Source organism: Cyclopterus lumpus, chromosome 20 (genome assembly GCF_009769545.1).
Source record: "Cyclopterus lumpus isolate fCycLum1 chromosome 20, fCycLum1.pri, whole genome shotgun sequence".
NCBI classification, from domain to species: domain Eukaryota; kingdom Metazoa; phylum Chordata; class Actinopteri; order Perciformes; family Cyclopteridae; genus Cyclopterus; species Cyclopterus lumpus.
In genome coordinates this window covers 13348987-13365476 of record NC_046985.1, presented here as the reverse complement: position 1 = coordinate 13365476, position 16490 = coordinate 13348987, and the positions used below count along the sequence as shown (strand labels likewise).

General features: G+C 41.5%; 1 protein-coding gene across 3 annotated transcripts; it reads right to left on the bottom strand.

The window, feature by feature from the left end:
* Nucleotides 1-85: 85 nt before the first annotated feature.
* LOC117749546 (mucin-3A-like) lies at nucleotides 86-15358 on the bottom strand. Of its 3 annotated transcripts, XM_034560164.1 has the most exons (6): nucleotides 14677-15358; nucleotides 10491-10612; nucleotides 10165-10351; nucleotides 7788-7833; nucleotides 4851-7443; nucleotides 3556-4720 (listed from the first exon to the last, which is right to left on the bottom strand). In XM_034560164.1, exons 1-6 carry the CDS (start codon nucleotides 14790-14792, stop codon nucleotides 4647-4649), a joined length of 3138 nt encoding a protein of 1045 aa, XP_034416055.1. In that variant the 5' UTR covers nucleotides 14793-15358; the 3' UTR covers nucleotides 3556-4646. The 3 variants fall into 3 exon arrangements, with proteins under 3 accessions (XP_034416054.1, XP_034416055.1, XP_034416056.1); XM_034560163.1 differs by having other exon boundaries at nucleotides 86-7443; nucleotides 14677-15324; XM_034560165.1 differs by lacking the exons at nucleotides 3556-4720; nucleotides 7788-7833 and having other exon boundaries at nucleotides 7364-7443; nucleotides 14677-14851.
* Between the last annotated feature and the right edge of the window lie 1132 nt (nucleotides 15359-16490).

Here is a 16490-nt window from a genome sequence, read left to right as displayed (position 1 = left end):
ACAGTGTGGAATTAATCCTCATGGGTGGTGAGCTTTTCAGTTATTATGATTTCACATAACTACAGTAAATACACTAAGCAACCACTAGATGGTCAAAGAGCTCCACTCACAAGAACACATTTCTCCATGATAATCAACATTTTATTTGAACCAGTATATATGTCCAGTGTGGTGGTTAACAAGCGTCAACAGGCAAAAAAACATTTCTCAGAATTATAAAATAACAAAATAACATGTAGAATTATTAAATCTAAAACAGATTTCCTACTGTGTATTCAATACTTAAAGGATTCAGTATATCAAAATAAAACCAGACTACATCATTCCATAACAATATGTATGATATTGTGCCTCAAATCACTGTTCAAAGCTATTCTTTGTTTCACTTTCACACATGCACATGCACACACACACACACACACACACACACACACACCACCTCCCCAGGCTGTTTGATGCCCACATGCCAGGTGCTGCAACTCTCCATGAGAAGTAAAAGCTGTTTGTTATTTCGTGAAAGCTGATACTGCTGTCCTCTGCATTTAGTGGATTCCATACTGCAGAGAATGCAGCTTTACAGGTTCATTTAACGAGACGCACAGATGGAGGGAGCTTCAAATCCTACTTTTTCTCACCAAAATGTTAAGAAATCATTTTAAAAAGTACCTATTCAAACAAAATGTTTCTATCTTATCAGGGAAAATAAAAATGATTGCAAGTCTGCCTCGTGTATATTTGGTTTGTGGATTTGGTAAGCCTTAAATTAAGAATGTTAGTAGATTTAACACAAGTAAACATATTTCTGTGGACTTCACATACATTCAGTATACAAGCTAAGTACATCCGGCTACATTCACCCAATGTCTAGCTATAGCAGCACTTAAATATTGCCGCTTGTGGTCTTTATCATGGTACAAAACACAAGATAAGTCTCTTATCAGCTTCGTGGCCTCAACAAGTCTTTACTCAGGGAACCCAGAGCTCTTGATGAAGCTGCTGGCTGGAGAAAGTGTTTCATCGCTGCAGTGCTGCACTTTGTTTTATGACATATGACATAGGATGGAAAACAGACTCAACATAATTGCTCTGAAGACTATCACATGATGTAAAGTAATAATGCCTTTCCCAGTTGATGTCATGGCAAATAATACGAAGCAGAATGTATTGTTTACGTGTAAATGTCTCTCTGGTACAAATTATACAGTGAAGGGGTGGACAAGGAAACAAAGTACATGACGTGCAAACATACACATGCAGCGACAATTTTACAACTCAATCCACCCAGTCTAATGGATGTTTTATCTAACCATCACCATAACAGTTTATGTGTTGCCACAGCTAAGAACAAAAAGGAAACACCCACTCGAATAATGTGAAACGGTTGAAGCCACACCTAACAACACACACTTTTTAACAACAGCGTCCAGCAAAGCATTGTGATTATTATGGTCATAATTTCCCTGCAGGCTGGATACTTAGCATACCAGTTCACTTATGATGGCATGTAAAGGCTGCGATTGTGTCTGGATAAAGAGTCTACCTAACTTTTTAAGCAAAAAGACTTATTTAACACAAACTTAAATTTGCTGTAAATACTACATTTATTTAAAAAATAGATATTAAGACTTTAGATTGTCACTGTGCAAATAAAAGCAAGCACTGTACAAAGTACTTTATAATGTTTGACATTAAACATTAAATTGTAAGATACAGTATGATTACATATTACCTTAGAATAATTTAAACAAAATGTTTTCAATAAATCTGCATTATGCGATTACCACAATTCATTTCAATCTTCAAACATAGAAGAAAACAGACAATGAAATATTACATGATAGCACATTTATCAACATTACTCAGCACTGGATGAAATGCAAACCTAAAGATAAGTGTTATGGAATAATTATAACTTTACACAGTAGTACACTATAAATGTTAAACAATGAAGATTGCAATTATGCAGTTATATACAGTATACTGTACATACTTTACCATATTTAAAACTTTGCTGACAATATCCTGCTTGCTCATTTGTCTTTTTGACAATGCAAATCATGCAGTAACAAACGGTCTCTATTGACCTCAAGTCTCCTTTGTGAGAATGAGAGAGCAGAGAACAAAAAACAGGAGACAAAGGAGGTCCCTTGACAGAATAAGATACATGTTGGCCCATCTTTCTTCTCGTTTATAATGAAGTTGAGAAAAACAAAGACTTGACAGATGGGAGGATTTAAAGCAATTGTTCTGCCTTCACAATTCTGTCTCTTTTTCTTTGTCTTCACCTGTTTCTAAGTAATATTCATCATCTGTTGTCGTGTCTGAGCTGCTGTCTGAAGACTCCTCAAAGGTACTAAGGCTGGATACATAACCTCTGGAGGGCAAAAGCCCTCTGGGAGACAGGTTGTCCACTTGCTGTGATGCTCCTGATGAACTCGGGAAGGTGGGGGAGGAAAGGCTGGGAGGTTTTGACATGGGTCTGGACACTGGTGACAGGGGAGGGGTTGGAGGAGGGGTTGGAGGACCTTCTGTATCCCATGGAAAGTGACAAGTGTTCATGTTAGGGCTCCTAAGGCGGGCTGAGGTTGTAGTTGTTACAGGTGGAGAAGTTAAGACTTCTGAGCCCGAATTTGCTAAGCGCCTAGTCAGTGATCGAGGAAGAGATCTTGATCTCATTTTACCAGGGTCGCTGGAGAAATATGACAGTTGATGGCCCTTATTGGGCTGGCAATCATATGCTGTGGTCCAATCAGGAGTAATAGACCACTGATCCAAGTCCTTGTGAGTGTCTCGACATGTTAATGCAGAGTCAGTTAGGTCACCCACACTCATGAACCGGGTTCCAGTGGAGATACGCCCAGGCCCTGAGGGACGACTGGAAAGTACCGAACTCACAGAAAACGACCTCCCAGGCTCAATGCCATACTTTAAGTCTGCATAGGAGGATGCCAAGCAGTCCTTGTCCTGTCCTGGACCTGCACTTGGAGGACCAGTAGATGCCCGGCTTCTTCTTGAACCCCCCAGGCGGATTCCCTCTCCCGGTTCGCATGGTGAGGGGGATTCTCTCTGACGCTGTAACTTTGGGCTGTAGAATACACTGTCATCTGTCAAATCCATTGAGGTAAATTGAGAGACAGGGGAAAGAGAGGAGAATGGGGAGAAGGGGCTCCTGGGGCTGGATGTGGACTTCCTGTACTGGGTGGGATAATCAGGAGAGGGGTTAGAGATCGTACCAGGACTGGGATCTCTACAATAGAGGAGCTGGTTTGTTGGTTTGTCATCTGTCCCGTTGTCTTTGTAAAAGTCTAATTGGTGCATTGTTGGGCTGGTTATTGTCAAATGAGGTTGGTTTTCCATGTGTACTGCATAAGCAGTTTGCTTGTCTTGGTCAGTTTCCTGAGTTGATTTGTCTGGGCAAATGTAAAGCTCATCTCCTGCCATTGTACTCCCAGCAGCTAAGGGTGGTATGAGAGTGTATCTGTTTTTTGTTGTCCATCTATTGGTACCCTCTGTTCCCTTCTCATTGTCCTTAAGCAACATCCCTTTCTTCTGCTCTTGCTGCTCTAGCTTTTGGGGATTCTCAACAGTGATATCACTGACATCATTTGATCCACTAAGAGAAGGTGTTTGAGAAGCTCGCTTCCATTTCCATGGAAATAATACATCATCATCAGACCGCCTGGAGCTGAATGTTTGTCTCAGCTTGGTAAGGACCTGGTCCATTTTGTTATTAGTCTTGCTAGCCCTCTCTGACTGGGATCTTGACAAACTGGTGTGTGGTGTGGCAGTTTTCTTCAGTGCAAACAGACTTTTCTTTGGGCTTTGTTCATTGTTGCTCTCCACTGAAAACAATCTGCTTATACCAAGCACATTCTCCTTCATTCTTCCGTTAGAGCTTGAACTGCTACCACTCGAACTCTGATCTGAATGACGATGTGGTTCTCTTGCAGCCTCCTCACTTTGCATTCTGTGTGACTGTTGACTTAACTTGGTCTCCACAGGAGCCTGTGTGTTTGCGGTATTTTGCAAATGTTTAGGTGTGGTCTTCCTTGGGGCAGCTGTATTAGATTTAATACTGTAAACCAATGTCTCAGTTAAACATGTTGAGAAGGAGTTCTGTGCCTCATGAAGTCTGTTGTCGACAAGTAATACCGGACAATTCTGGCAATCTTGACTGTTGCTCTTGCTTTGATTGTTGTTGACTTGATCAGTTTCTGAAACCCCACACTTTGCATTTCTTTTGGTGGTGGTTTTGATTTGGAAAGGCAAAGATAAGGGCGTGGGGAGGGTGATAGGCAACAGAGGAGGTTTGGACTTGGGCAAGGTCATGGCTGCAACTGAATCAGTACATATAGAAAGATGTGGCGTATAATTTGACTGAGACTGTTGGAAGAGGGGTGATCTGGGTAATATAGTCTTTGTTTCTCCCTGTGTTGACCTGGTAGAGATGAGAGTGGAGTAAGGTGGGGAGCTATAGCGAAGCTTATAACCACTTGAAAAGTCAGAAGGGAGGGAGAGAGGAGCAGAAGAACAGTCCTGAAGTGTGCCAGACTCCGCTGAGAGTGTCCTCTCTGGTCTGGGTGTGGTTATGTCCCGTCTTCTTTGGTCGAAGATCATAGTGCCACTAGGTGTTTGCTCTCTCGATGCTAAATCAGCAGAGTCAGATGACAAGGATCGATACTTCCCTCCTTTCTCCACCTGTATGCTGGAGGTTTTTGGGCTAGGGGAGCAAAGATGAGATGCATTTGTGGTTGGACTGCTTGATCTGTGAAAGGAAAAGATGGACGGAACTTTGCCGCCTTGCGGAGAGCTGGAACTCGTTGGGACTTGAAATAGCTCTGACTTCTCACCTGTCACAGGCTCAGAATGCTTCAGATCCACAGAGTCTTCCCATGTAACTCTTCTCACTCGCTTTCCTTCTACATAGTGCAGTTTCTTTGGATCGCTTTCTTGGCTGTTTGAGAATGTCTTTCTCTCCTTAAGGCTGGAAGTGACTGAGTCGTTGGAGCTGATAATGATAGTGGTAGCAGGTGGGGTTGAGAGAGAGGAAACAGGGATAGTAGTGGAAGAAGATGCAATGGCACAAGTTACAGGAGAGGTAAGGAGGGATGTGCTTGGAGCAGTTATGGCTGCAGGATGGCTGCCAGTGGCAAAAGAATAGCTGGTGGAAGCAGAGGATACTGGACTGTAGTTTGTTTTAGAGAAAGCATGGTCTGCGGTACTCAGACTAGATATAGTTTTATGGTGGAAAGGCTTGTGAACAGAAGAAAAGCTTCTTTCAAAGCCAAGAGGTGAGGCATGGGTTGTGTTGGTGAATTTGGGTGTTTGGGAGGAAGAGCCAGTGTATGGTGAAGTGCAAATATTGGTCTGTAAAGCAACTGGATGAGAGTGGATGGAGGAAGTAGTTTTAGTGTTTGTGGTGAGGGGTAGACCGGAGATAGTTTTTGAGGTAAGAGCTTGACTACTAAGAGTGTTGGTAGTCGCAAGAGAAAGAGGCGGTTTGGTAAACTTTTGAGAGTCCTTGTTGTGTGAAGATGCGGGGGTGCTGTTGGTTTTGGATGTGCAATAATCATTATTGTACTTGCTGCTGCTCTCAGTGGGTGTATTTGAGCTCTTGGGATTTAGCCAAGTAGGTAGTAATTCAGTTGCGTTTGCTGTAAATGACTTAGTATTTACATCATGCCTACTGAGATCTTTGGGAGGATGACTCAGCGTTGTTTGCTCTGTAGCTCTGCTAATTTTAGAACAAGAGAAAACATCAGACAAACTATGAGGTTTTTGTGGTTCTCTGTTGTTCAAATTGGAGCCATATTGTTGTTTGACAAGCCTGTCTGATCTTTGGTCAGGTGAATCCTCAGCTTTTCTTTGTTTGAGGTTCTCAGTTCCTCCCTGATTTTTCATAATAAGGTTCATGTTACCTTTGCCAACTGACTCTGTTGTGTTATTGGTGTCTCCGTTATTGGGGATTTGACTACTAAATCTGTTTGTGTCAGTTGGACTTGGAGAGGCAAAGTCTCTATTATCATTACAGGGTGGAACTACGGGTGTGTTTGATTTTTCTTTGATTTCTTTAACTTGTTTCCAAAAGGAAGTGGCTGTTAGGGCAGTCCTTCTAGAGAGGGAATGGGTATTTAGGAGGGAATGTCTCGTTGAAGAGGCAGAGCTCTCTGAGAATACATTTGTACTTTTGTCTGAACCCTTGCAGTTCTCTCGCCTCTCTGTTGGCCCTCTAATTGGAAATGCTTGTTTGAAACATGAAAGACTGGATTCGGTCCTAGACATTGTTTGAGCTTGTTGGGCAAAGGGTGTGTCTTCACTTGTCCGTAAAGCTGAAGAGAAGCATGTTTCAAATGTGTTCCTTTCTCTTTGGCTGGAGGATGATTGAGAAAATATCGGCCCAGTTTCAGTTGTCCTATAAGAAATGGGCGGTGAAGAGAGGAGAGGCTTTGACCTTTCTTGCCCATAGTTATTATTGAGAAAGGTTTGAGAAAGGTGTGTTGTGAATAATTGTCCATCTTGATCACGTGGCGAACTGCTCAGAGGCAAATTATTTTTCTCAGGGATGGGGGAGGCAGCATTACTGTTCTTGCCATTTGAGTTGATTCTTCTTAAAGACAGAAGCATACTGCTGGTTGTTGGTTTTGAGCTTAAAGATGACAATCCTCCTTGATGATCTGTGTGTGGATTCCTCCTTTGTTCGTTTGGTTCAAGGGAGAGGGGAGACAGAGGGGCAGCTGTGGTAACAGGGCTTACAGCACCTCCATACATGTTTTTATTGTTCATCCTCCCAAAGTTCACATCCAAAGAGACAGTCTGAATAATTTTCCTCTTAGATTCATAGTCAAAGCTTGAGGGTCCACTCTTTGTTGACCAGTCCGCAGTATTCCTCCTGGTACCCAGAAATGGCGCCCTTGGTTGCGCTTGCGATCCATCTGTCAATGAGCTGTCTCCAGTCTCCTGAAAGCGTTCATGGGCACGGTTTGCCGCAGTGTTTGTCACATCTTGTAAACTCCCCTGGGCTTCGGAATTGCCTGTAAACTCAGGTCTTTTGGTCCGTTTTTGCCGGCCATTCCGGTGTGGAGCAAGAACTGTTACCACAGTGGAAGACAACATGGTTCTAGTAGGGTTGGACAGTTCCACAAGATCAGTATGCTTCTCAAACCTTGTATGGTCTTTTATATCCTCTTCAAACTCAACTGATCTAGCATCACTCGTTGGTTGTGGCCCACATGGAAATATGTGCAAGCCAATAAACTCATGTGATCCAAACTCCCCATTTGAGAAACTATGAGTTATACTCAAGTCCCTGGTTGTCTCTAGTTCATTGCAAACATCTGGGATGACCTCTTCTTTCTTCTTGGCTGGAAATGGTATCCTTTCAGATAATGTAGAGTCACTGGCTTTCTTTATAGAGGTGTGGGCTAGGGACGTTTGTCCATTATCCTGTCAAGAGAAAAATAATAATATAGATACTGTATCCTGATTTATATTTAAGAGATTAAGGCCATGACAAACAGGTTATCTTGAAAAACAGGAGATTTTCAAGGACACACACCCAAAAGTACACACACCCTGTCGCTAAAACAATAATCATTCTGATGTTTTCAAGAACACGCAATGCCACTTATCATGTTGGGATGTTTACACAGACAATTACTTTGTGAATTTCAAAATGCATTCGCTTTTAACTTATTACTTGTTACTGTAAGTATTGATTGGTTGGGAATATGTTTAACATTTGTTTTTAGATAGCATTCTACATTGTAATGATTCCAGCAAATTCTTACTTGACAGCTGCGGTTGTCAGTCTCTGCCTGCTGTGTTTCAGTTAAACTGGCAGAACAGAAGTGAGGGAAGACATGAAAACCATTAGTCATACTATTACAGATTCCACCAGTCACGTAACTGCAGATTGGACATAGTATACAGTATGCAAAACATTTTACAGATACCCTCTATATGAAGACCGAAGACTGTTTTCTTTAATTTATGATATGATGAATATGGTTGCTGTGGAACTTATGTTATTACATATATATACTGGTCTGGTTGAATACTCAATTCTGATTGGCTGCATTGTGTAAGTCTTTATAATAGAGACCTACTTAGTAGTTCTAGTTAAACTGTCTGCTCTCCGGTTTAAATTTATGGAGCCTGGGAAGGGACATGAAGGGGGACATTTTTTTATTAGGTTTTTATAGGGTATGCAATGCCGTTTTGATTCCGGGTCATTTCGGAAAAAAACCACAACAATGGAGTGCATACCTAGAGAGAGGTTCCTAGAACGTTATTTTGAGATTGGTGTCAAATAAAAATACACTTAATCAGTGCTACTAAATACTTTCAATTAAACACTGTGGTTAAAGCAGGGCAGTCCAGGGGCCAAAAGTAGTCTGCACTGATCTATGAATGAATCTGGGTGATCTGCTTTTCACAGCTGCTTTGAAGGCTACTATAAAAGCTCCTTCAGTCCATTAAATCCCTGCAGCATCAGAAGGCAGCAGGACACACGTGACGATAAATCCATGTGAGAAGTGCAGCACCAGAGTGCCGCTGTATTTACCTGAATTTATCATGAATTTGCCTAAAACAACCCAAGGGTGCTGATGCACCCTTGGGTTGTTAAAGGTCATTAAAGGTCTGCATGTTTGCATGCAGACCTTTAAACACATCACACTTGATATTTCGAGTGTGATGTGTTGCACAATTGATTGTTACAGAACTATGCTTTAGTATTGTTATTACTGGTGTTAATCACACAATAAATCAGTTAATCAACTAGTTGCACTGTTGTACAAGTTTACAGGAAATATACTTTCAAAGATACATCATGGACACTTAACTTGATTGAGAGGAGAGAATGTCTTTCTGTCTGTCTTGGCTTTTGATGTTGTGTATTGTGCAATATTTCATATTGAGATGTTGGGGATTCTTGATTGTTAAGTAAGGTTTGACAGCAAGACTTAATTGGCATTAGGACCAACCAGCTAAAAACATTATAAAACTGATAGTCTGGATGTGAAAATAAACTGTTACATAATTTGATTGCTGATACAGTTTAGAGTAAAAGCTAATAACACAGGCAGATATTCTGTGCTCGCCACTGGGTTTATGAGACACATTTGAGGGATTGGATGTCTCACATTTGTCACAGCAATGCTGATCAACAGGATGGTCAGCATTCCTCTCCTTTGTTCATCTTTCCCTGACTGTTTATTGAACAATTTGCTTTGAATATGATAGCGCATGGATCACAGATGGGCGTACTGCACACACACACAGACACACATACACAGTGCCAATTGTCTATATAAGGTTATGTTGGATGGCATGAACATACTGCAGGTGACAGGCAGACACTAAAAGGGGTGTGTTCTCTGTTGAACCAATAAAGCCCGTTTGCAATCTCTATATGGCGTTTGCAATCTACAGGCAAATATGCTCAAGGGAAAATGTGCAGCACATACAAACCTTCTCCACCATTCACTATGTGAAAAGCAATTAAGTCATATCAGATTATATCTAAAGAAAAGTACAATCACTTTTCCCTCAGGAGAGAAGTCCAACCTAAAATGACCTCCAATTAATTGTCTTATATTGCTGCCTTGAGGAAGTACTGTGATGTAAAAATAAACAGCCGACTGGTAGATGGTTAATGATAAGGTGGGTAAGGAAAGTAAAAGCTTCCCCGAGAGCTTTTTATTTTCCTATACTGGATACCAGGGCACGTAGTGTGAAGTCACCATACTAACAAAGATGTGCATGTCGTTAACTGAGGGACAGACAAACAAACAGAATCATCACACCACGTCTGACCTACTAGTGGTCACATAGAGGTCACACAACCGGGTGTACTTCCTTGTTAATACAAAGAGCTGACGCTTCCAGATAGCGTGCCACATTCTTGAGTATGCAGACAGGGTTCAGTGGTTCAGTTACTGTTTGACTAAATGTTAGAGAGGACTTGTTATTTCAGTGACTGAGCACAGACGTCCGGCTGGTCTGTCCGGCTTAACAACAGCCCATTGTTGGGGAAAGTTTAGGGAATAGCAAGACTCATTTAAGATAGCAAGCAGCTAATAAATACAGCATGCACATTATAAATCAGCACTGAGTTTCATTAATACTTGGCTCAGGAAATAATCTATTTCTTTCCTTGCTTACCTGTGCAAACAGGGGTCTAAATTCGTCTTGAGTCTTAGCTCTGGCTTGTCAAGGCCTGCATTTTTGGAGAGTCTAAGGTGGAGGCAGGCGGTGAATCTGGGTCCAGTGGGCTTCTGGTTTTGGACCTTTGACTCAACACAATGAGCGGCCTCTTCCTTTTTTAGTTGATATGGCCTTAATATTAGTGCTGCAATAGATTCAGAATAGGGGATTATGTTTTGGTCACTGCTGTAAATTTAAAGATGATATAGAATACCGAAGTGTACAGAATACTGTATATTACATGCTGTACATTTGTCTGATGTGTGCGTGTGTGTGCAAGTCACCTTTGTGTGTATCTTCCTGTCTGATGGCTGATGGGTGACACTGCTTTCCAGTTTCTTCCTTATTATCATCATCATGATTCTCCTGCTGGAACCGTTCACTGATCTTTTCATTCTGCTGTTCTCTAAACAAAAAAAGGAAACCCAGAGAAGATGAGGGAGTTAATTCTAACGATAGGCTAAAATAATTACGATTTTCATTTGTGGAAAAATGTAATGTGCTGGTTCCAGTCCTACCGCCCGTCACAGTATAAACCCCACAATGAAGCAGCTGGGGCCACAAAGATAGCGTTCCTGCTGCTGCAAGCCCTTCTTCTACATAGAGTTTGCCTTTCCCGATGGCCGGAATGTCATTTATTTTAGACAGAAAAAATAAATACTACTAATTCATGAAACTGTGCAAGTCACTGTCCAGCAAAATATGCAATACAATGTCCAAATACTGTCAAAATAGGCCAGACCTTAAATCACAGCGGAAAGCATTTCAACAAGGGGTAAATCCAAGCTGGACATGGTCGACACAAGGTGTGGATTAAGCTTCTTAGTGCATGTGCTCTATACACAGTAACAAACAATGAAGCTTGAATTCAATTTCTTGCCCAGCATCAAATGGGTAAGTATGGTATGTATTTTTAATATGCTGAACATTATAAATCATTAATCATTTTGTCTCCAAAATGCCCCCTCAAAAAAGTACTGTTCGAGCACAAGGTTATAGACAATTTAAATAAGTACCAATGGTTCATTGAAGGAAAGCCAGATCGCCGTGCTTCTCTCTTCTTATCAGTTCCACAATGCTGGACTGATACACTGTAGTTATATAACAATTCCACTTTGCTCTCCCCACACTTTCTCTTACAACCAGAGCTAACACTCCCACAGTCACTAAAACATGCACATGCACATGCACATTTTACTGCTGCAATCCAACGCTGCCCCACGCTACTGTGCCAACTGCTGAGCACGATGATGACACCAGAACAAAGGTGAGGCAGTTATCTAAAGAAGTCTACGTGTCACTAGGACCTTTGTTCATTGACCATAACACATTAAATGGACAGCTCTCACAGTACATTCCAGGATCCCTTTCTCTCCTTTGCTGTATCGGGTGCCCTGTGGTGGTTCGCGTGATCACAAAGTGAAGCATTTAGATTTTTCTTTCTCTACCTTTTTTCAATAACAAGGAGCATCTCTACCTCTCCAGATCCACCTTGCCTTCAGGGCCAACTCATTATAGCTTAATCCCTGTTTGCTCATTGTAAAAGCCTGACATGACATAAGAGAGAAGCAGGGAGCAACAAATAGAGGGAGGATCTTTATGCTCTCCAACAGCTACTTCGGTGCCAAGGCCGACATGCCTTCCATGTGGAGGGTACTGGGGGCTTTTGATCCTACCTCTCCCGAGGCAGCAGAAGAACATGATCACATCACACTGATAGCGGTGCATGTAAACCTGTAGATAACCATGTTTGTTTAGTAAAGCAGTAAGAGTTGATGGGGCGATGTTTCCCTCTCATTTTCTCTACCTGAGCTCAAAAGATACAGAAGTCTGAGGTTTAAGATTACTGGTTTAGTCCATAAAAGAAAGTCAGAAGCATGCCCATCACAAGTCTCTAGAGCCATTCAGTTGTCATCTTCAATTGGCTTGTTTTGTCCAACCAAACATATAAAACCCAAAGATATTCCTTTAGTTTGGGTAGAAAGCTGCAAAATGGTATGTTTTGGGAAGCTTTTTAAAAAAAAATATCTAACTTGTCAACACCAGAAAGCACATCGTCTGTGGCTGTAGGTGTGAATAAATAAAAGACATATTAATCCAAAACAAACAAAAGAAGCTATTCAAATGTCAACTTAGGTATTGAATTATTTCCTGAAATTGTAAAATCCAAAAGACGATTCACTGATTAAGAAAACCATCAGCAAGCTTATCAATATTGAACATATGTATTAGTTGCAGCATCAACTAATACATAGTTTGCACAACATTTTTTCGACAATATTAACTAGAACAGTTGGTGTTAAAAAGGACTACGGTTGCAGTCGGATAATGTGACCAATCTACTCGAGGTTTGTAATTCTATTTGAGTCGTGATTTTCTTCCTACACATGATCAATATATTTCTTCACATCTTTAAGTCTGCATTTGAGGGCTTTTCTCATCGGTTATTTACTACATTAATCTATTCATTGTAAAATGTCAGAAAGTAGTCCAAATTGACTTACACAAATTGTTTAAGTTATGTAACCACCAGTCAATAACCCAAAGAGATATAATTTAAAATCACAGAAGACGAAGCAAACCAGCAAATATGTTTACTGTGAAGAAGCTGTAACAATTGACTTTTGGCAATTTTGATTAAATAATAATTTCTGGTCTATTCGTTTGAAAAAAATAAATCTTAAATTTAGCTGTGCTACTCATCAGGCTCTCCAGGTACTTCTCAGGAACTACAACAGACATTCCTGTAATACAAGTATGAACAGTTGGGAACAACAGTGACAGTTGATCAGCAAAAAGAAACTAAATCCAACAACAACATTTTGTGACTCAATAAACGATTTTATTCATTCTCTATATAACATATGAGGATTGTTCTGCTTTCCATATCATTGCATATGGAATGAAGCAAAGCAAATAAAAAAATGCCAGCATGGGCTTTGGGAATTTTTAACAGCATTTAACAGACATGAGAAAAATAAATGACAGATTAATTGAAATATAAAATATTTTGTTGGTTGCAGCCCTACTTTAGAGGACTAGTTTTCCCAAATGTGTTGTGATGAAACAAACAAACGGTAAACTCCAGTCAACGCTGCATGTTGGGCCGTGAGAACAGTTTGTTCTGATGGTTTGTGATTGTATGCATAATTGCCATCTTTGTCTTTGTATCTTTGGGCTGCTCCATTATGCCCATGGCTCATACAAGTATGTTGGCGTATTCCTCGCTTCATGTCCGCCTCGCCGTGGGTGTGTGGTCGTATCTGCCAGCACACACTTACATAATTAGCGCGGCCTGAACTTCGGTGTGGGTGTGTACTCAACACTGACAAACGTGTGTAATGTTTCCAACCACCGCAAATGATTTACACCCTAAACGTCTTCAACCTAATGACTTTAAGTGACTGCATGAGGCAACATGAAACTTGTTTGGTTTGCTGACACACCTTCATCGGCTGTCAGACTTCCAGGGGAGCTGTTTACTTATTTAGCCTATAGGTGGTTGTACAAGAGGTATAGGTTTAGAAGGTATTAGCAGGAGGATGTGCAGACAATCAACAGAGGTAGGGCTCCGAACATGCACAGGCAGCTGCCTTGTGTATCCATGGCAGGCCTGGAGGTGCATGTATGAGCTCGCCTGCTGAGCCACTGAAATAGAACTGAAAGACATCCACTGGATGATGCTGGGTGGCAGTATGTTTGGATTACAGTGTTTGTTTAGAGTCCAGCAAATGCATCCAAATACAACTCAGCCCAAGTATGCATGTTTGGAATTGAACGCATCACGAGTGCTTACAGAACAGCCACAGTGCTCAGTCCAAAACCATACGCTCAGAATCTCCTCGGATATTTCCGATATTTATTCTCTGAAAGTGATCTCGAGCCCAGATGTGCACACGAGTACACACGAGTTAGAAAAAGAGCATGTCAAACTAAACCGTATTTTAGTTGTGTTGCCGTCAAACCAAGATCAGTTAAAATGGTTATACTGCCTACTCTCCAAACACGGGACACCTGTAGTTATCCAACAATATCAACACAATACACATTTTAGTGCAAATTCGACTCTCTGAACAAGTTATTCCCGTGTTTAAAACACTGTGCGGCTGGCAATGTGGAGCCGAGGACCCGAGAGTCGAATTCACGGCCAAGCTCCGAGCCGAATATCCTCACATGTTGGCCGTTGAGTCGTGAGGCACTTTCGTGTGACTGAGCTGACACGGACATCTTTCCAGACACGCGTTGGAAACTTAAACATACACATGTATACACGCAGCTCGGCTCCCTTCAAGAGACTCGCGACGCTGCTCGACAACTCAAAGTCTCCGGAAAAGCAAACGGAGACATAAAACGTTCGGCGCAACATATGCAAGGTCGACAAGAAGCACGACGGACACTGGAAGTGTACTAACTCGTTGGTGAAGGGCCCTTTGAATACTAGTGTGCCCTTTGAGTACATGGTGTGCCTACCTTGCGCTTGTGGTCCGCGTTGCTCGGTCGGTTGCTCGCGCTGTCCCGTGAAGAGGCGTCGCTGTCTCTCCTCCTCCAACTCTGAGTTCCAACTCTCCTGCGTCACTTGTTGACATCCTGATTTAACCGGTTTAGTAAGCCCTCGAAATTCAGGCGGACAAGACGATGCAAAAAAAAAAAAAGAAGAAGAAGAAGAAGAAAAAGAAAAAGAAAAAGAAAAAGAAAAAGAAAAAGAAAAAGAATTGACCGCAGCTGACCTGCGACTGCAGTGGAGCAGTTGATGCCTATGTGTCACTGCGGAGGTGAAAGTTCAACACCTCCTGGTCGTCAGGTGAGCGGAGCAAGCGCCACCATATAATTACCCCCCTCCTGCTCCCCCCTCGGCCATTCCCTTAGCAGGGCACTTCAGCTAATAGATGCTACATTGGAGTTCCCAAAGCGTTTATTAGCTATAGGCTACAAATACCTTATTTACCCAAATTATAATTTATGTTGCTGATGTTGTGCAAAAACCTGAAATACAAACTTTATGATGCACGTGTGCCAATTCAGAAGTCCTGATCAGTCATACAGTCGTCAGCTCCTCATCTCAAAGATAATAAAATAAAATATGGCCGTGGGTGTTTTCAGATTTTTTGAGACAGTTAATTCCCGTGACCTCGACACCATCAGCAGTGCAGTAGCGGAACACGCTCCACCACCACCTGCCAACGCTCTGCAGCTTTGCTTTCATGCAGAAACTGCATGAAGACGGAGAACAGCTCCCCCTTCCTGTTCCGGCTGTTACATCAGAGCTGATGGAGGGACTTCATCCACATTTAGAGGTGGATGAAGTTCAAAAGTTTTGCTGACAAATAACATCAGATGCAGAGACTTGACCAAATAGAAAAGGTTCACATGTTCCTCAAGTCCTTCTACCCCTACCATGGTGGCTTCGACAGTATTACTCAAATGGGTATCTTCCAAAGTGATGTACTTTCTTTCTGTACAGAATTCCCTCGGTTTGTTTCCCTGATGTTTTCTTGTTGAGCTGCAGTGAAGGGACGGTGACACGAAGATGGCATTCTGCTTACGCCTCATATTAACTACAGATACACTTTGGGATACATTCATGTGCAGAATGAGGACTATGGATTGCATCTCCCACCACTTACATTGGAGGCAACATAGTGAAACTATCCTTTAAGTTGTTTCAGGCTAAACGTTGAAGAGATACATTGATACAATTAAGGTGGATCAAAAGAAGCCCACAGTCATTTCAATTAAATGAGGGTTAACGTTATCTGAGATGTTGCATTGCTGTTAGTGAAGGCTTGATTGCTGTGTTTATTAATCTCGGACTCTCTGATCGAGGTGCAATTTCAAACTAAACCTGACGAGGTCAGTGTTGCCTCACAAAAAACTGCAACCGACAGCAGTTCATCGATTCAGCCTGACAGATACATTTTAATCTAGGTGATCATAGATCATAATTATACAACAGTGATATTGTAACAATAGTACATTGTATTGTTTTATTGCAGTGCAATTAGAATAAAATTATTATAGGATAACATTGATATCTTACTGTTCGTAATTCACTGTGTATTCATTTTAGTTGTGTATGCATGCATTCAGATGTCTATACAATAATTTAAAAAAAGAGACAGAGAAAACGATATTGAAAGCCCACCCCACCATGTTGGGTCTATCTACGATTTCTTATCTCACATTTAAATGTCTCCAATTCATGCTGCGGATGAAAGGGTTCACTCTGCGCAGTTACTCAGTAAACATAATCCCGTAGTGCTTCGGAGGAACCCGATGGTCCTCCT

What these genes read in the sequence shown, in the direction of transcription:
- LOC117749546 (XM_034560163.1), bottom strand. Translation starts at nt 14,792, where the DNA reads ATGTCAACAAGTGACGCAGGAGAGTTGGAACTCAGAGTTGGAGGAGGA. An exon ending in ACGCGGACCACAAGCGCAAG is followed by an intron (nt 10,613 to 14,676) that starts GTAGGCACACCA and finishes TTTTTTGTTTAG; the next exon opens with AGAACAGCAGAATGAAAAGA. An exon ending in CTGACAACCGCAGCTGTCAA is followed by an intron (nt 7,444 to 7,787) that starts GTAAGAATTTGC and finishes TTCTCTTGACAG; the next exon opens with GATAATGGACAAACGTCCCT.